This window comes from Talpa occidentalis, unplaced genomic scaffold (assembly GCF_014898055.3).
Source record: "Talpa occidentalis isolate TD23 unplaced genomic scaffold, MPIMG_talOcc4v2.1 talOcc4.13, whole genome shotgun sequence".
In the NCBI taxonomy this organism is placed as follows: Eukaryota; Metazoa; Chordata; class Mammalia; order Eulipotyphla; family Talpidae; genus Talpa; species Talpa occidentalis.
Genome location: NW_023601322.1, coordinates 18,280,559 through 18,300,937, shown reverse-complemented (window position 1 = coordinate 18,300,937; position 20,379 = coordinate 18,280,559). Strand labels below are relative to the sequence as shown.

Sequence of the window (20,379 nt, the reverse complement as noted above, 5' to 3'; positions counted from 1 at the left end):
TGGGAGGGGAGTAAGGGTCCTGACCTGTCACCAGGTTCCGGATGAGGAGAGCCTCGTCCTCCTTGTGGTACTCCAGCATGCCCTGGAAGTCCTTCTCTTTCCGCTGGACAGTGACCTGCCTGTTGAGCTCATGGCGCTTCCTGTCACTTTGGGCCAAGGCCTGTGCAGCTGCGAAGGAAAGAGATGGTGGAGTATGAACGGAGCCCTTCAGATTCAGGCCCGTGGGGCAGGGAGGTCCAGGACCACTGTTCTGGGTTCTCTGAGTTCTCGCACTCCAAGTGTGATCTCAGGAGCTGAGCACCAGGAGGATAAAAAATAGAGGATAAAAAATAGAGAAAAGAAGTCCATGGAGGAGCACAGGGTGAGTATGGGGAGAGAGGGCCTGAGGCCCATTTGAGAGCAGCAGGTGAGCATAAACGTGAGATTAAGCTAATACAGGAAACCTGTGGTGGAAACGACCCCACGGGCACAGGGTGTGACAAGAGCGAGGGGCAGGACTTGAGCCCTGGGGACTAGGCCCGGGATGCAGCTCTTGAGCCAAGGGTGGAAGGATGTGGTGGTGGTGGCGGGGAGAGGTATCCAGGTGGTGCCAAGGCCAAGAGAGGGTCCCAAGAAGGTGGCAGGTGTACCAGTGGGTGGGGCGTGGTGGTTAGAGTTGTAGCAGGGAGTCAGAGGAGAGTGACTTAGATCTCAGCCTGAGCTCTCTGAGCCAGATTCCAGTGCAGAACTGACCTCTCTCCTGCCTGACTAGCCACAGCCCGGGGCGAGGCCCCTGCGGCTGTCTCTGTGTAATGCCTTGCCTCCCTCCCAGTGTGCACTCGCAGAACACAGCAGAACACACGCTCACACACTCACCTTCCAGGTCCTGGACTTTCTTCATGTAAATCTTCAGTTGTTTTTTGAGCTTCTTTTCATTCTTTTCCAACTTTTCTACCAGTTCTTTCAGGTCCTGAAAGCAAAAGGAAATGGTAAGAATGGCCTCAACTCTGCCCTAGAGGGCAGGGGTAAAATGCCAGGGCTCAGTGTGAAGGTCACTGAGGAGGGCTGGGCTCTGTGGCGACCAGGTGACCTGCCCCACTTGCTGCTCTCCGGGCCAGACACAGGAAGCAGGACATGGGTCAGAGCTCCTACTCTCAGGAGGGTGCCAGCTCCTCCTGGCTCTGGCTGCCTGTGTCTCAAACCCCAGGGTTCTCTAGGCCAATATTCTCCTCCCTTCTCCCAGGCCAGCCTGGGGTTCCTCAGGTGGGCAGAGACTAACCCGGGAAGGAATGAGCAGGGGGAGGGGAAGGCAGTGCCAGCAGACCAGCGAGATGACCTGGGGCCCAGAAGCAAATAGCCCTTCACCAAGGCCCCCCAGCCCATGGCCAGTGGGCCTCTGGGGCCAGAAAGGCAGGCAGGGAGCTCCACCTCCATCACGGTCTCTGAGACTAGGAGTGATGTGGTATCTCAGAAAACATCTGTGTGACAATTTTTTAAAGTTGGCCTGCAGATGGAAGTCAGCCAAAAAAGCTCAACCCCAGGGCTGCTGCCATGACAAATGACACACCTAGTTAGTTACACACTCAAGGACTTCAGCTATTTATCTTAATCAAAAAGTCAAAAAGTAAAAAAAAAAAAAAGTTGTCAAATTGAGAGGTGCCTAAAAACTCAGCCCAAAGGACAGGCGAGGCAGCATAGACTAAAAGACACACTTGTGTCTCTCCCACCACTGTGCAAAGTGCTTCACTCTCACCTGGGAGGCCCAGCAATAAAAGCCCCAACACCTATTTGCAGCTAGAAAAACATCAGGTGCTCCACCAAGGAGAGACGAATCTGGCAGGCAGGCCTTGGCCCCGATCAAGACCCTGAAATCTCAGCCAGTTTCTGGGATAAGAGTTTAGGAGGCCCAAGGCTCCACCTGCCCACCCCTGTGAGGTGCCTGCCCGCCCCTTAAATCCTAGACCACGAATCCTTTACAAGGCAGTGGTTCTCAGTGCTGCCAACTGCAACCGCCTGGGGCTCTTTCTAGCCGGCAACCAGCAAATTCAGGGCAAACAAAAGGGAACACAGGGCCTCCCCTGGTGGCGCAGCGGTTGAGCGCTGGGTTGCGAAGCTGCCCACGGCCTCTGCAGCGCCGGTTCGATCCCCGGCTGCTCCCCGGCCACTGGAGGAGGGTCCCACATGGCGCGCAGACCTCTCCTGCCAGCCCGCTGCTCCCCTCAGCAGTGTACTTCGGTCCTTCTGCCTGCTCTGCTCCCCGCTCTGGCTATGGTGGATTCTCTCACCCTCCCGCGCTTCTGACTGTACCCAGTGCTTGTATGAATAAATAAATCTTAAAAAAAAAAAAAGTGAATACTTAAAAAAAAAATTAGTCAAAAGGGAACACAGTGCTGCGCGTGAGGGGGTGAGGGGCTTCGAGCGCTACCAAGGCCAAAGTCACAAAGCTAAAGCTGTGGATTGTACAAAAGAGTGAGATCTGCCCAAGAGGACTCTTGGAAACATGGCCGGGGATATCTAAATTTTTAAGGCAGAATAATCCTCGCTTTCCTGCCGCACAGGCCTGGGAGAGCTGCAAAGTCCGTCCCTGTCACTCCAGCTAGAAGTCAGTCCCCTGGATCCTGTAATCTCGGGTCCTGACGCACCGCAGCCGTATTGTGGCCCGTGTGCACAGACCTCATCTCTGCCAGTGTCAGGACCCCCCCCACTGACCCACTTTTTCCCCCCAACCCCAATTCTGCTACTGGGGAAACAGGGCAGACCATGCTCTCGGAATCATCCATCAGGCTGCAAGCTGAAGCCTCATCAGCCGCCTCCTTGTCCTCCAGACACTCTGGCTCCTGTTCAGACCCAGGGCACGCTGACTCCTAAGCTGTCTCAGCTGGGGGGGTTCCTCCGTGGAATACAGCCTTCCTGGCAAGGGGCCTCCTGGCCAGTGACCCTTCCAGCATCTCCCACATGGCCTCCTTTATGTGGCAGAAGCCAGCCTTTCCATAAAGCCACCTGCTCACACGTGCGAGTGGCGGGGAGAAACGGAAGGAGGGCAGGCCCTTTGCATATGTATCCCCAGTCTAGGACCCACTTCCCCCCTTGGGAGGAGGGACTGGCCACCCACTGAGGGGTCCCCTGGTAATAAAGGGGACTGGAAGCCCTGCAGGTATATGAGGCTGTGGGTTGGGTTTGGGGGGATTCCCACTGTTCCCCGCAAGCTCACTCCTGCCTGTGTCCCATGTGCCTCCGCTCTGCCTGTATGGTCCACGTCCCCTTCCTGCCTCAGCTCCACCTCCTCTTAAAAGCCTCCCCTACAATTCTCATTGTAATACCACAGTCCCCCAGTAACTTGGGATTTCACTTTCTATGGTTTGTTACTGATGGTCACATGTGATTTGAAAATACGCTGTATTTTGAGAGAAACCCCATTAGCGTAACACTCAGTACATTATAATGATTAAACACTGAAGTATAACTACCCTGCTGTTAATCTCTTACTGTTTCTAATTTACAAATTAAGCTTTATAACAGGTGTGCATGCCTAGGAAAGAGGATACAGCAAGAGTACCGTCTGCAGTTTTAGGCACCCTCTGGGTGTCTTGGAATGCACCCCCTCAGATAAGGGGGCTGCCATGTTTATTAGTCGCATGCAGAAGCATGTTTTCAGAAGTACCCGCCTCTCTCTTTTCACGTGTCTGCTTCCCCTCTAACCTGTATGCTCTCTGAGGACACAGCAGGCTTCCACTTCTCCGGCCCTTTGGCAAGCATCTGTGAGGATGGCCACCGACAATTCCTCCTCTTCCTCCTCCCAGAAACAGGGGGCAGAAGTGACCCTGTGCCACTTCTAGACTGAGGTCTTCAGAGACCTCCCAGCTCTACCTTCCCCCTCTTGGAGCAGCACCATGTGAGGCAGCTTGGGGTCACCAGTGAATGGTGGGGGTGGGCAGCCACAGAACACAGGGGAAGGAGCCACGCCCCAGCCAGCACCAAGGACCCAGAACTCATGACCCTCTTCGTGGTGGTGGCTGTTACGCAGCTAGGTTTGGGGAGGTTGGTTATACAGCAACACGTAACAGAGATGGTGTCCTAGACCCTTGCTAACTAGAGGTTTCTATATTTAGCCCTGTCACAGGGCCAGCAACCTAAACCGTGTCCATTTGGCAAAGGGTACTCCCTGGCCTCATTTTCTTCTGGAGCATGTCTGCTGAGCCGGGGCCCAGCGGGCAGCCCTACTCACCAGGTTCTCGTTGGTCAGCCGGGAGAGCTCCTGCTGCACGCCGAACTCCACCTGGGCCTCTGGAGACAGCAGCAGCGTCTGGCAGAAGGTCTGCTGCTGCTTGTCCAGCTCTTCCCTCAGCGCCTCCACCTGGGCCTTGAGCTGCTCCACCTCTTCCTCATGCTCACGGCTCTGAGCCTGCAGCTGTGCTTCCAGCAACCTGCAGCAGGGGAGGAGGGCAGGTGACTGTGGGGTTTGGGTCAGGGCCCCAAGGCAAGGGGCCACATGTGGACACGTGACAGGTGAGCAGCCAAGCACGCGACAGCAGCAGCCATTGCACAGACCCAGCTGGATGGGCACCGAGGGGCACATCAGGCAAGCAGGCCAGCGTGTCCTCTCGGAGGATGCCAACCCAGGCCCCTCACTCCCTCGTCTGCGGCAGTCTGTTGGTTTGGGATTGAGAGATTCTCTCCAGGTCAAAATGTCATCTGCTGAAATGTCTTACAGCATCTTTTAAGTAACAGCAGGCATGGAAACCCCAAAACTCACAGGAAGGTCCTCGAGAAGACAAACTCGGGTGGATTGAACACATTCTATTACACATTTTCTTTACTAGACTCTCCACAAATTTTAGAAAGGTAAAATATTTGCCCCCTTCTTTATCTTGATCATGCCCACCCCCACTTAATGCCTGATCTGAGCTCTAATTTTCCCCTCCAGTCGAACTGTGGCTAAATGACATGGGGGAAGGTTTAAGGTCACCTGGTGTCACCACAAGGAGCAGAGCACCCTAGCAAAGATCTGGAGGCGGTCGGGGAGAAGTCTCACAAGATGTTTTGAGTGCTGGGAGAGCACCCGTCCAGCTGACACAAGGCCAGGGATGACAGCTGCTAAGGTTAAATACCAACGTGACTAGGGAGCTGTCTTTTTGGACTCAGTTACGTGAATCAGAAACTTGGTGATCCGGTACTACGAACCTCACACGAGAGAAGGTAGCGGTGCTGGGTCAAAGGCACCACTACAGGCTTCCTCGCATGGTCTGCACGGTGGAAGATTCACCCCAGTCTGTCTCTGGGGTGCAGGTAAAGACTGACCGGGGTAGGAGGAGCTGGGAGTGCCTGTGCGCAACTGCTCAAGCCCCGGCTGCCCCAGAGGCAGTGAGAAGAGGAGCAGCTCTGCTCATTCTGCAGGTGAGACAGGAGCATTTGCACCACACACTCCCAGAGGGAAGCATTTCCCCATAAAGCATGGGGTGCAGTGCTTCCTCCCAGGGGCGATGCAACAAAGAGGCCTGATCCGCCAACCAGGCAGGCAGGATCTCTAAAGGCAGGCGCAACAACATGACTGTGGGGAAGAATTTGGTGATGACATCAGCATTTTTGCAGCCACACAATATCCAGGATGGCGTCCAGTCCTGGCTATGGTATACCCAACGTCGTCCTAAGTTATAGATTTAGCGAGAACAGGAACACCTGGGTGATGGGGACTGTGCTGAGGGTCAGTTCCCCGTCCCTGCAGCGAGCTCACGGCTCACATCTTTATTTCCACACAGACCGTGGTCACTTAGACCCAAGTTCTGTGCCCGCTCCAAGAATGCCACCCAAGCATCTGCCAGGGGCAGGGGGCACTTCATCCTGCAGGCAAGAAAACTAGGGCTGGGTGGCGGGGGGTCGGTCCAAGCCCACAGCCAGCAGCAGAGCTGGTTCTAGAAGCCAAATCTCCTGATGCATCAGCCTGTGCTTTGTGTTACTCATTATCTGTTATGCCTTAACTCCATCCAGTCTGCTGAGAGGGAACCATGAGGAACCTACAGGTTTCACATGTGGGCTCCCCAGTCCAATATAGTAAACTTCTGGGTGGGGCAGGACTCTGCTCTCCCTGAACACTAGCCTTTATAATAAGAGAAGCCGCTGCTACCCTCTGTCCTGTGCCTACTGCATGCCAGGCCTGCACCACGCGCTTTTTCTGTATTAACTCTGATCCATTCCATGACCCCCTGAGGCAGGTCCTGTTCTGATCTACAACCTGCCAGCAAAGGAAGGGGTATGGGCGTCCCCTTGCCTACAGATCATGGGGCCACATTTGAACTTGGAGCCAGGAGACATGTTACCTGGCACACTAGGTGACTCTGACTTGCAGAGAAGAGATGCTCTTGTTGCTGTAACGGCAGAACTCCGGAGATGGTGTGTGAGACCAGACTCTGCCCCACCTGGCTGAGTGAGCTGGGAGTGGCCCTCACTGCACCTTGCTGAGCCTTCTTTTAGGAAACAAGCCTGACGAGCACTGCCCCATCTTTTGCGGGGGCTCACATGAGCAAAGCTATATATCACAGACCTGAAAACACACACACAGCAATGTACACGCAACGTGGCCAGGGCTGTGCTATTTCTATGCGTGTCTGACCTCCTTGCTCAACTGCCCTCCAAGAGCTGAAGGTCAGCGGCTTATGGATTCAGACTCTGGTATCGATGGAGCCAGGTTCCAATTCTGGATCCTCAGGTTCCTCAACCCCTCCAAGCTTCAGTGTCCTCGCCCACAGTGGTTCCAGGGGGCCATCGAGTGTTAGCACCTTGACCCAACAGGCAGCCGCCCCGACATCACCCACACAACCCGGACACCAAGTGGCAGATGGGTGACCCAAGGGGCTGGCTGCCAGCACCCCACTGTGAGCCCTCCCTGGGCCCTCGCCTCCACTCCAGCTGAAAAACAAGCAAGACATGAGCAGGCGGAACAGACAAAGCAGACACAGGAAGAAAGGCGTATGTTTGACCTGGCAACTTGCTTTAGGCCTTGGTAGGCCAAGCCGAGTTCTCCATCTTCATTCAAATATCCCCAGTCCTCAGTCTTGCTAGAAATAAAGGACAGAAAAACAGGGAGTCCAGCGTCGAGGAAGGAGGGAGGCAGAGGGTCCAGGAAAGGAAGGCGACACCAGTCAGTTGAAAACTAGAGGAGAAAGCCTGAGAAGTGGCTTCCTAGCCTGGCGCCTGCAAACCACCACCCACCCCGCCCCGCCGGGGCTCTCGCTACTGTCCTAGAAGCGGGTCCTGCGAGGACAGCACCTGTCCTGGTGAGCCTGGGGGCTGGGTGCACTGGCCGCTGTCATTCGCAAGCTCCTCCTGTCCCTCCCCCACGGCCCTCCCCTCTGCCTGAACCACTTGGAAGAGGGACACTCAGGAGAGATGCGAACGGGCAGGAGGAGAGGACCAAGCCCAGTGAGAGCTGCTGGGGTGAGGGGCACTGGCTGTGCCGGGTGGTCTCCTGGACACTGCCTTCCTGGGAACTGGCACTGGTGGGCAGCTGGCAGCGAGGATGAGGAAGGGGCCGTCTATTGAGCCAGCTCTTCAATGCTTAGCTCCTTTGACCACTCAGGAACACTCACGTAAGTGTTCCCCGGGCTTGATTCCACCCTTGCTTCATTCAGTCTTGCATGAAGAAAACTTGACCCAATAGGCAGCCTCCTGGCATCACCCACAAAACCTGGACACCAAATGGCAAATGGGTGACCTGAGGGGCTGCCTGCCGGCACCCGACTGTGAGCCCTACCTGTGCCCTTGCCGCCACTCCAGCTGAAAAATGAGCATATCTATGTTAACAAAAACTATGATGTGTGGTCTGAGAACTCAATTTCCTCCCTGGACCTTGGCACTGGCACCTTACCCTGTCTACTCAATCTGGAAGGTGGGAGGCCAGAAGCCTTCTATTGGAAAGTTCTTTTGCTCTCTCCACTTGTCTGGTGTCTGTCTGATGCCTGCAGGGCTACTCTTGGAGATGAGGGGTGTGCCACAGGCTCCTTGCACACACTAACACACCTGGTACAAGCCTGGGCACACAGGAGACCCTCAAAGGCCAGCAGGATTGGGTGGCCTTCTGTTGGTTGGAGCCAAGCTTTCCTGAGAGGAATTAGGCTGTAGGAGCAGCAGCCATTCTACCTGCTCTCAGGGGGGAAATAATCACCCCCAGGAGTGTCTGTGGCCGTGGCCAGCCACTGCAATCTCCTGTCAGCTTTTGTGTGAGGTCCAGGGAGCGGTGCTCCTATTTCCTGTCCTCAGCTCAGTCTCATGAACAGGAGCCCCAGCTCCTGGGGCTCACATGGGCCTCTGCTGGGGCAAAGCCTGTCCCATCAACACCAGGTCCACTCTGAAAAGCCTCAAGGAGTGGAGAGAGGGAGCTAGCAGGGGTGCATCTCTGGGGCTACCGCTTCGCAGCTTGTTCTCCCTCCAGCTAAACGATGGGGGTGGGGACGGGGCAACTGCCAACCAGTTTATCCCAGTGATGGCTCCTGTCAGAACTCCTGCCCCCCACAGCATCCAGAGCTCTCACCCAGATACTGCCTGCCTCCCCAGATCCTGCCTTTGGTTGCAGACTTTGTGCTGCCCCCTCCCGTGCTTAGCACTTCCCTGTCCTGTGTGTGTCATTTATTCAGAATCCAAGAGTGACCGGGCGGTGTCGAAGGAGAGTTGGTGGTTTAGCCCCTTTCTCTTCTCAGGCTCTAACCTACATTTCACACGGGAGCAGCTGCAGGCACTGCTGTGGCCCTTCCTGGTGGGGGTGGGGGGGATCACGGGGCAAGGGCCCCAGGGATCCAGTGCTCCAGCCCGTGGAGGGCCAGCAAGATGGAGAGCACTTGCCCGACGCTGATCCCTGTGCTGGAAGCAGGTGGTTTCCTGGCCTTGGCCGAACACGCTTCCCCGCCTCACACTGGCTCCCCCTCCAGACTCTAAATGGGTTGCTGGGCCTCTCAGATGGTCACCCCACTCCTGTAGTTCTCATGATGGCAGATCCCTAAAACCTTACCAAGGCCCCCAGTGGGGGTGGACCCTTGTATTAATCCCCCTACTCAGAGGGAAACACTCAGATTCCTATTTCTGTGACATGCCAGACCTTATGGACAAAAAGAACCGCACAGGCCGGTCAGCCAAATTAAAAAATTAAAAATCCGTCAACTGACACCAGGCCCCTCCTCCACGCCCAGCCAAAGAACCAAACCCACACGGCCTTTCCCTCGCAGGCTCAGCGCTAAGGGGCAAAGGCAGGGAGGGGCGCCCCCTGGTGGTGTGAGCTGGAAAACCCGAACGAAGCCGCTCACAGGAATGAATTATTTAAAATACAAGTGCTTGATGTCAACAAATCAACAAATATCCGTGGGGAAGCTCCCGTGTGCGCGCGACTGTCCCGAACCCAACGAGGCCACAGATGCACACAAATCAGCAGCAGGTGGGCTGTCTGACTGTAGGGGGCAGCAGAACACAGCACTGAGCACACCTGCTGGCGAACCACCCTCCGGAAGGATCTCGGCCCTGGATAACCTCCTACGTGCTCTGAGCCTGCCTCTTCACGGGTAAGTGAAAGTGCTTGGCTGAACTATCTGAGTGGTTCCTTCTAGATCTTTAATTACAGAACCTTCTAACTGTAAAGGCTGTGCGCCAGAAAAGGCCTGAGGTAACACAGCTTTCCCCCACCACCTCTGAAATCTTAGCTAAGCTGAAATGGCCTAAAATGAAGAAACCACCACCATATAACCTGCCCAATCATACCAAATAACACATAAAACCTAAAATAACACTACACATGGTAATGGCCGGAATAAGATGCACAGAAAACAGAAAGGCATTCCCAGGGAAAGAGCTCCGTGGGGCCACTCTCGCTGCTTGGGGTGAGCGCCCTCGTCACAGCTGCTGCAGAGCCAGCACTGAACACTAGTTCTGGTTTTCGCCCTTGGCTGTAAAAGCAAACTTCCTCTCTGGATTTCTTTTGGGTAGCGCGAGCAGGTACTAATAATGTAGGTCTTTTGTAAAAGCAAGAGACATGATGTGAAGTTGTGGAAAGCGGGATATGTGTATTGCCCTTCTCCTCTGAGGAGAGGGGGGAGTTACGGCTCGACAATCTTCCCCCTGCTGTGACTCATGGTCCCGCCAGCTCCAAGACCCACAGTTTGTCCAACCAGCAACAAGATCAGCAGTTTCCTGTCTCTCAAAAGCCCACGTTGTGCTCAGTGGTTGTTCTCACCTCCTTACCTCACGTGTGGACTTACTACCCACCTGCCCAGGACCTCACCTGGAGCTTCTGAGGAGTGTGGGGCAGCTACCCCAACATAAAAATGAGAGAATCACTTGAAGCCACAGACCTGGACACATGGGGTGACTTGCTTGTGGGTCAAAGTGATGATTACACTGATGGCCTTGAGAGCCGAGCATTTCTAGGCAGGAAGAGTTCAAGGGGGGCCTCTTCCCCCACCTCTGCCATATCAAACAGGGCATCCTGCTGCAGCTGAGGTTGAGCTTTCCTCTCCAAGGGCACCCCAAGGGGGCTGCACACACTGCTTTGTGCTTACAAGGCCTCCACTGGCCTAGAAGCTGGCATGTGAATAACTCCAGGCTTACCGGCCCAGCCCAGGTGGCAAAAAAACTGCTCCTGCTTTCTTTGACCTGCTGCGTGACCAGGTGCTACAAGGAGGGTGCCCAGGACTGAGGAAAGATCCAGTCATGCCCCGAAGCCTCACCCTGGCATTCTACAGACGTGGGAGGCTTGGGCGGAAATGGTGGTGGCCAAAGGAGCAGTTTCTTGGAGCCAGACTTGAGTCCAGCCACACTCCCACTCCGCTGAGAACTGTGGCCTCGAGTGCAAGCCTAGCCGGGAGGCCTGCCTGGGAGCATCTCTCCCAGACACCCCGACAGACACCCCAGGCAGCCCGAGAAGGCAGACTCTGCAATGCCCAGCTCTGTCCGCAGCAGCCTGGCCCTGGTCATCTGCACACGGTAAGAGTGATGCAGTTTCCCCTCGTTCTCCCAGTGCAGCAGGGAGGGCTTTTTGAGGGCCAAGGCCATGCACACTCCTGGGGCTGCTCGCAGAGCACATCTGGACAGGGCTCCTCTCCCCACACTGGAGAACAAAGACAGAGGCAGATGAGGACACAGCCCCGCAGAGCTCTGAACCTGGGGAGCGCAGGCACTCGGAGGGACCGTGGGAGGCCGGCAGGGATGGTCTAGGCGCCCTCCAGAAATCCCAGAAAAATCCTGTGTCAGCTTTTCTAGAGAAAGGACAGATTTCCCAAGCTCCTACACATACTAAACGATATGTTTTAAGAAGAACACCCTCGATGAAAGGAAAGCAGGGGAGGAGGAGAGGCGGCCCTTGTAAGGAGAGCCCCTCGCTGGCTGGCGGGGCTCCAGGGACTCACAACCCGGGTCCTGGGTCCTCCGCCCACCACCAGGCTGGGATTTACCAGATCAGGAGAGGACACTCCCAGGTTGTGGCAGGGCCGGGGAACCTGTTCTTCCAGCTTCCCCTCCCCAGGCAGCAGCTCCTTCCTGTACTTAACTCGGTTTCACGGGCTATTAGCTCCGCAGTGTACCCAGGGCTTGCTGGGAACGGAATTATTTTAAGATATAAGAAAAGCTATTTTTATTTTATCACTAGTGTTACTACTCCTGTGAAGGAAGACAAGTCCAGGGTATTAAGCAGCCCCTGGGAGAGCTGACACCTGGGACCTGAACCCTGCCAACCGTTTGGATGAACAAATAGAGCTGGTCACAGTGATGGTTCTGAGGCCCAGAAGGTTTGCTCACTGGCTTGCCATGACCAACACGCCTGCTTCCTGCCTTTTATTTGCTTTAATTTAAATCTCATCAGTGCCCTTTTTTCTTTTCTTTTCTTTTTTTAATTTATAGAGGCATGTTTTTATTTATTTATTTGTTTGTTTGTTTGTTTTGTTTATACAAGCACTGGGTACAGTCAGAAGCGCGGGAGGGTGAGAGAATTCACCAGAGCCAGAGCAGGGAGCAGAGCAGGCAGAAGGACCCAAGTACACTGCTGAGGGGAGCAGCGGGCGGCAGGAGAGGTCTGCGCGCCACGTGGGACCCTCCTCCGGTGGCCGGGGAGCAGCTGGGGATCGAACCACTGCGCCGCAGAGGTCGCAGGCAGCTTCGCAACCCAGCGCTCAACCGCTGCGCCACGGGGGAGGCCCAGTGCCCTTTTTTCTTATTGTTTCATTCCTTATCTCCACTCAAGATAATCTGAAATGACTAAATCTTGATTCCAGCATTAGCACTGAGAGATTCACCTTCAACATCCCTCCCTCCTGCTGGGAAAAAAATCCTGTCTCTCTTGTCTCCTCCTGGGGGCTACTCAACACCCTTCCCTTTCTGATCACCCAGGCAGAGGACCAGAAGGGCCCAGTGGACAGTCAGGCCTTCTGGACTCTGCCACTTACAGGCCAGCCATGTGCCTCACAGTGCCCTCAGAAAGGGCCTGGCTCAGATATGGAAACCACAGCACTCAGCCTTCAGGTTCAACACTTGTCACACTCCAGTGCCACCCACTGACGTCTTCTGGAAGTGCTCGCTGTTGAGAAAATGCTTGGTGATCAACATTCAATTAGTTGAGGTCAGAGAAAGGAAACCAGGGAACAGACGGCCACATCTTTTATGCCCAGAGGCACAAGAAGGCGGTATATGTCATCACAACACCGATACCAACACTCACGCATGTTTTACACTGACTGATTCACCTCAGCTTCTCAATCACCCCGTGAGGGAGGCAGCATGACTTGTCCCCAACACACAGGTGAGCAAACGGAGGCACTGAGTGCCTGTGAAAGTTACTGACAATAGCAAATGGACTCCAGAGTCCACATTCTCTACCACTTGGCTCTTAGATTTTGGGGTCTCTATTTTCTCCTACATCCCGGGGGCCCAGTGCCTCTGTCAGTCACTTTCTAGGACCTGCTGCATGGACAGAGGCTGCAAGAGGGTTCCCATTGCCTTAATCCCGGGCAGCTCATCCTGAGGACTGACTAAGGTCCAACAAATTAAACTGCAGGCAAATCTCACTTTGGCCGATATGGCAAGGGTAAGACTTCCCTAGCCAGCCTCAAGAGTGTCTACTTTGGATTCTATTCCTTTGAGTAGGGGTTGGGCCTGGGTTGAATAAGGACAGTGTGTGAGAGCAGACAGCAGAAGTAGCGCCCCTCCTAGGACTGAGCTGGGCCCTTTGTGCTGGCCATCTCTCAAGACAAGTCACTCACAGTTCTTTCTATCCTGTCTCCTACTAACCCTCCAGAGAAGCTTCCTTCCTGAATGTTTGTCAGAGGATCTGGGTTCTAGATGCTCCAGGGATGTTCTTGGAGTTTTGCTGGAGCTAACAGGGGTTTCCTAAGGGTGTGGGACTAACTGAATCTGTTCCTTCTCTTGCCTTCTAGAGAAGGCCCTGGTGCAGAGCAATGGTCAGCATGAGGCCTTCACAGCCCAGGGCCCCTTGGCCAGTGCCCCCCCAGGTACAGTTACAGGAGGTGGGACTTACCTGTTTGCCTGGCAGACCCCGTGATAGGCCTCGATAGCATCTTCTTGATCTACATGCTTTTCACTGTTTGGCCAACTTGTTCTGGAGTTAATGCTTGGCTCCTAGAAGACCCAGATATAAAAAAAAAAAAGTAAGGCTGGTTATACAAACAATTGCCACAAAATGACTTTAAGTATATAGAGAGGTATAAACACAAAGACAAAGGACCAGGAAGACCTCAGAGAGCAGCAATCCCCAGGCAGCCATGATTTGAGAAAAGTCACAGTGGAATAGACATTACTGACGAGAACTAGGAACTGGCTGTGGCAGGCACTGAGTGTGGAATGGTGGAAGGCAGGTGGAAAGCACTCAAATCCAGCAGATATGACTAAAATCTATGTCAATGTTGAACCCTCCACACTCATGACTGTACCCTATCCTCACACACCATTCCAGTGCCCATGCACAGAGGGACCAGGCTCTTAGAGCTCACAGTGACCTACCTGCTCTTGCTAACCTGGGAGGGCAGAGACTCTCCCTCTCAGAAACAAAGTAAATAGCAAGGGGCAAGGCATGAGGTGAAAAATGAAATCAAAGGACTGTTTAGGCTGTGCAGTGTCTCTAACACTGCACCTTATTCCTTTTGAATGTGTCCATATTGAGAAACTTCAGAAGATTCTAGAAACCTCCAACAAAGTCTTCTATCAAAGGTGATGCTGGAAAAGCAGCAAGTACCCTGCTTTGCCTTTAGAGGAGAGAGAAGGGCAAAAGACTCCTCTTTCAGGTTTAAGCCCCTCACGGGTAAAGATGTGTAAGAAACACACCAACTCTATTATTGAGAGTCATGCCCGAACTAGCCCAGCCACAGCCGCCATCTTGTTACCGTGCTCTTGCCAGCAAGCCGGCGCTGGTCAGCGCTGACAATCTGGGTCCTCAGGATGAGCACCTCCTCTTTGCGAACCTCAAGTTCCTCACTGGCCAGCTTGAGCTGGTTCAGTAGCAGACTGTAGCTGTCTGGGGAGCTGTGGGTGGAGTTGTTCTGTGTGGCTTGGTCGGCCACGGCTTTCCTCAGCTCATTCAGGTCATTCTTGAGCTTCTTGTTCTCCGACTCCAGCTCTTGCCTCTGGAAGACAGCCCGAGTGACACATCCCATTACTCCCTGGGTTTCAGGCCCTCTCCCATGTGGGCCTACTCCTCTGCCTTCCTTAACCAGCCTGCCTTGTCTTCTTAGGAAGGTAGGTGCAACCTTCCCTTTTTAATGATGAAGCACACAGCCAAAGTTCTGACTGGACTCGGCCAGCCATCAAAACCAGGGTCTGGATTTGAACTCCCAATCCCAGGTGACTGGTGTGATTCACTGGTGTTCATGTTTCTAAGTGCATGTGGCTGTGAAACCTTCCTTGTGGAAATGCCAGGCTGAGGAGGGCACATAGTACGTTCAAAGCCTGGCCCCCTGACCTCAGGCCATTCTTCCCCACACATGGGGCCATTTCTGGGAGAATCAGGACCATGCATGGAGATGGTGAGTCTGCAGAAATGCGGGTGGCCCCGGCATAAGGCAGTCTCTACTTAAGGATCACTGCAGAGCAAGCCTATGGGGAGTCTACTGACCAAGGTCAGGAGTTGGGGATCTACTTGGTGCCCAGGTAGTTCTCCTGCTCTAAGAAAGGTGCCACCCCCAGAGAGCCAGGACCTCCCGGCAAAGAAGCACTGGCTGTGGGGACAGGGACACCAGTCCTCATCATAGCTGGAGGATTAACTGGGCCCTGGGACCTCAGTTTTCTCGGGTGTGGGTGGAGGGAGGAGACATGATGGTGGCTAAAGTGGTAGCTCACTCAGTAAAGGCTGTAGATCGGTAACTGCACTGACAACAAGGTCAAGTCAGATTTCATCGGGGGCAATGAGAGGAAATCTAGGGCCAGCTGCCTGAGAAACCTGGCCAGCAGCAGAGGCTCCAAGGAGCAGTTACTGAGCTGTGCGAGTTTTGAGATGATTGAGCCCTCACTGAACATGTCCCGGGCTGGGCAGTGAGGTGCGGCCTGTAGGAACGTATCCCCGGGAGGCTGAGTGGAGCAAAGGAGTCTTTGAACCGTGCCTGCTGACACGCTGGAACAGTGGCTCTCACAAATGAGCAGGCAGCGGAATCCCTGGGAAGGAGGTATGAGGAAGCAGAGCTGGGCTCCACCACAAAGCTTCTCAGTCAGCAGGTCTGGGCTGAGGTCTAAGATTTGCATTTACATGTTCCTATGAAGCTCCCGGCCCCGGGGACGAGGCTCGGAGAACCCCTGGTCTGGACTGTCCCCAGGGCTGGGACAGGGGCGGGGCTGAGGCCCGGCAGCCTACAAGCTCACAGCTCCTTTCCTCCCTTGGAGAGACGGGCATGAGGGAGGCACAGGCACCCACATGGCAGAGATGTTCCTGCCCTTTGGAGGGTTTTACATCTTCCAAATATCTCACGAGGAAAATAAGGCTAATGAATAATTAAGGAAGAAACCCCCACAAAACCTCCTGTTTTTAAATCACTGGTGTGACCCGGTTGTTCAAGGCCAGAGGAATGATTCCAGGATGTTCTCCTGGGTGAGGCAAGAGTCACCAGAGTTCCCATAAGTGGGACCAGAGTAACTGACTCTGGCAGTTTGGATCAATTCCTAGTTCCCGAGTCCCTGAGACTGGGAGCAGGGAGTGGGCACATTCTGTCCCTTTCTGCATGCTCCTCCAGGTCACCGGCAGGCTCCCCATCGCACGGGAGACCAGCTCTGGGACCCTCAAGCCCCATCCTCCCCCTTATGGCCTCCTGCCAGGCCAGCATGGCGGTGGGGGGGTGGATGGCGCTCCAGGCCAGTCTTGATTATTTTTCAAGGTGGTTTTGTTCCACTGGCCACATTTTACTTGAGCTGACCCTGCACCAGGGAGGTAACATACATGTGCCCTAACAGTATAGATTTTGTCTCTGGCCCAGAGCATCTAAAACCTTTAGAGATTCCAGAGAGCGGTGTCTTTTGTTATCCGTAATAAGCCCCTTTCAGTCATACCTGATGAGGTAACTCTTGGAAAATGTCGACCATCAGCCCTGGAAACACCGGATTTGTACCCCAGCTGGACAGAGGGTGTAAACCTGAGACCCCTGTGATTGGCGTCTGAAGTGGGGGCAGTCGTGCGGGCCTGAGCCCCTAACCAGTGAATTCCGGGTAATTCGTGCCCAAGCTGAAGTAAGTGACAGAACACCCAGTTGGTGTCCTCAGAGAACTGCGGGATTGCTTACGTGGAAAACCCGCATATTTTCTGTCAGAAGTATGGTCACTAGAGGGAACAGTTTCCTATCAGCATATCTTATGGTTTCTTGTAGTAAACACACATTTCCTTCATTTCAAAGAAACTGAAGTGTGGGCAGGAGGAACCACGCTTACTAGCAGCCCTCAGCTCAGGGCCTGCCTCCTGGACCCAGCTTTGTCCGTCATCTGTCTGCGGAGGGTGAGAACGCAAGGCAGCTTGTTCCCCAGGAGTCTTACCTTCAGGCTGTTGTAGGCAAGATCCGCGTCCTGGTCTAAGTCTGCCTCATTCTTCAGTTGCTCCTCCTGCGGACAGAGAGATGGGAAGTGAGGCTATTGGACTTGAACTGTCCGCTGAGGCTGTTACTCCGCCGTTGCCTTTCTAGCCATGATCAGACCTGCTTGTTTTCCCTTGTACCAGCGAACCTCCCTCCACCAGTCCACTTCCTTTCCACCTTCAAAACGCAGCTCCAGGGCCCCATCAGGTTCTTCAGAACAAACTCCCTCTTGCCTGCCCTCACCCAGTGCGTAACTTCATTGCCAGGGCCCCTCAGACACTCGCATATATGTGGAAGTTTGAATATGTAGAACACTGTGCTAGCGGTTAAATTTCTCCCACCCCCCCCCAAAGAGACACTGTGGTCCTAACCCCCAGAACTTGTGACTATGACCTGTTTGCAGACGGAATCACGTGGAAAGGTAATCAAGGGTGGGCCTAGTCAAGATACGTAACGTCCCTCTAAGGAGAGAAGAGAGCACACATGGACGTAGGCCACATGAAGACAAGGCGGCGGTGGGGTGACCCACTGCAAGTCAGGGTCGCCAGCAACACGAGAAACTCAGAGGCAGGGAGCACATTCTCCCTGAGCCTTTAGAGCCCATGGCCCTGTCAACACCTTAATTTTTGGCACCTGGTCTCTAGAGAGAATAAATGTTGTTTTAAGACATCCAGCGATGGCACTTTGTTGTGGCAGCCCTTGGAAATACTGAGATTTAAGGATTAATGAATTTATAATGATTATGTACTTATTAAGGAGGTTAGTTAATATGTAATAATTATGCAATTATTTTTTTAAATTATGCAATTATTAACCAGGCTAATGACCTGCTCTAGTTTACTTGGGTGCATATATGTGTACATGTATAGTCTGTTTTCCCAACCAAATCACTAAGCACCTGATGGAGAAGCTGCTTCTTCCATGCCACTTGGTAACAGGCAGCAAGACCGCTGGTTCCCCATGATGCCAGAACTCCAAATTGAGTGGGTGTGGATGGCAACACCTGGAATGCCAGTCCATTCAGACCCAACTGAGGAGTCTGGTAAGATGAAGACTAAGACGCCAGGCCAGCCTCCTCTACTTAGAGTCAACAACCCTGAGTGATACCAGACTCCACAGACACACTGCTTACTGTCAGTGTTTGGCAGCTATTGGACTTGAATCGTCGACTGAGAAGGGATAGAAACACGCATGTAAATAGTCAATGAAAGGGGTGATTTCAAGTCATAGGTGACCATCTCTGAATGAGATGGCTATTGGGAGCCTCAACCTGACAGTGCGCATCACATCATCTGCAGTGCGGTGACTGCTACGATGACTGCATAATTTCCAGCCCTGCACCCTGGGGGAAAAGAAACAACTCTTCAAGGTGCCAGTCTCTGCTTTGCTCCCACCAGCACCCATGGTAGGGGATGTAACTGTTCAGGGTCACTTCTTAACCTGCTGTCACTGTGAGAGGCTGGGACTTGCAGCCCATGTAGTGTGGATTTGCTGCACAAACATGGATAATTGTTGAGTGCATCTGTTGTTGAAAAATGTAGATTGAGCCTCCCCTGGTGGCACAAGCAGTTGAGCGCCACACTGTGAAGCTGTCCGCAGCCTCTGCAGCGCCGGTTGGATCCCAGCTGGCCAGCGAGTGTCCCACATGGTGCAGCAGACTTCTCCTGTCTCACCCGCTGCTCCCCTCAGCAGTGTATTTGTTTGTCTGCCTGTTCTGTTCCCTGCTCTGTCTCTGGTGAATCCTCTCGCCCTCCTGCACATCTGGTCTGTACCCCGGTTCTTATATAAACAAATCTTAAAAATAAACAAATAAAAAAAGAAAGAAAAATGTTGATCCTCTAATCAGATCCAAAGAGAGGTGAATATTAAGATGCACTGGCAAGTTAGGCTTCCTAGTGGTCAGCCCGCTGGTGTCACCCTTGGTGGCATTGCGGGGCCTTGGGAAAGGGAGCAGATAGACAGGAAGTCAAATACACAGACAGCCTGGCTGGCCATCACAGAGGCCCCATCCTCAGGTGGACCCATCATCCCACACAAGGATACACCCCACAGACCCCTGTCATTCCTCATATAGAGCAAGTGTGAATAAAGGCCCAGATGGCTCAGGACCAGGGCAGATCCAAGCTCTGAAGCTGGGTTCAGGATGCTGTCGAGGGTATCCATGTTCTCCCCTGCTCCCCTCACTAAACTCCATCAGAAAAGGGTCACTGTCCCTTAACAGAGAATCCGCAGGCACATCACTGGGCGCTGGGCCAAGTCTAACTCTGGCTCTGTGATTTCTTTTTTTCAATCTGGTATCAAGACACACAGAAGTCCTAAAGCCAGGACTCAAGAAGGCTCTGGCATTTCCGGAGTGGGGACCTGGAGAGTCAGGCTCTGGGAGGGGCCGGGAGGGCAGAGCGGCCCGCACAGCTTTTCCTCAGGCTTGATTTGTGCTCGCCTGTCAGGGCAGCTTCCCTTCTAATTGAACGAGTCATTTTATAAACCTACCTCTTTCACTCTCCATTCTGCATCTAATCCACCTGAGAGAGTTAAATCCATCAGCAAGATTTACCTTCCCCCTTTCTGCTCAGGAAGAAATCCAACAATTTGCCAGCAATACAGATCAAGTCTATCTCGCATGTGATGTAAAGGGAAGCCAGTGTGGTGTGTAGAGGTGGGAGCAGGGCTAGGACTGGGGGTGCGGGAAGGGTGTCAAGCCCCAACATCGACGATTCAGGCCTGAGAACAGACCAGAGGGCTTCGACAGTCCTGCGACGAGGTTGTTAATGATACAGCCCACGTCAGAATCGGCCTTTATCCCGTTAGAAGCAGCCCTTTACTTGCCAGGAAATAGCAAGAGGATCTGCTCTCCTATTACTGCTTTCTTCCATGCCCCAGCACCAAGCTGCTTGTGCCCAGACTGGCATATATTTGAGCACTGTCCATATTACTTACTTATCATTTGTGTTCTGTGTGGTCCTCCTGAACTAGAACAGAAATTCCTTAATGGCTGGGGATTTCTCTTGCATTTCATTGCCTCTTTGAATAAGCACTTTGCACACGTATTTGGATCCTGACACCAACACAGGGCTGAGCATAGTTCAGGCGCCCAGCAGGTCCTTGAGATGCAGTATTATGTCTGGGGACACAATTTCCTCTAAAGACTCCAGATGCTGATGATGATCTGGACTGAGGCCTGGGTGCAGTCATGGAAAGGAGGGGTGAGTGATGGCACCTTGGTCTGCCCTTGACCCCATGGGGTTAAACGCCAGCCCATGGTCATTTCTGGCTCTGAAAGGGCAACCAGTTTTCTCTACTCTAATTTGACTTCTGCTGCACTTACACTTTAATCACACACCCTGTTTCTCTCTGCAAGTGGTGATGATGCCAT

At 53.5% G+C, this 20,379-nt stretch overlaps 1 protein-coding gene across 4 annotated transcripts in view; it reads right to left on the bottom strand.

Moving 5' to 3' along the window:
- Positions 1-20,379, bottom strand: part of MYO5B (myosin VB) — a 272,753-nt gene that overhangs the window by 18,594 nt on the left and 233,780 nt on the right. For 3 of the 4 annotated variants that reach the window (XM_054694051.1, XM_054694053.1, XM_054694052.1), the window contains 6 exons: positions 16,969-17,034; positions 14,343-14,582; positions 13,481-13,581; positions 4,205-4,403; positions 856-949; positions 25-168 (listed from right to left, as the gene is read on the bottom strand). In XM_054694051.1, coding sequence (XP_054550026.1) covers positions 25-168; positions 856-949; positions 4,205-4,403; positions 13,481-13,581; positions 14,343-14,582; positions 16,969-17,034 — 844 coding nt within the window. Of the gene's footprint in view, positions 1-24; positions 169-855; positions 950-4,204; positions 4,404-6,953; positions 7,032-13,480; positions 13,582-14,342; positions 14,583-16,968; positions 17,035-20,379 lie in introns of all 4 variants that reach the window. The other variant, XM_054694054.1, reaches the window with a different exon arrangement.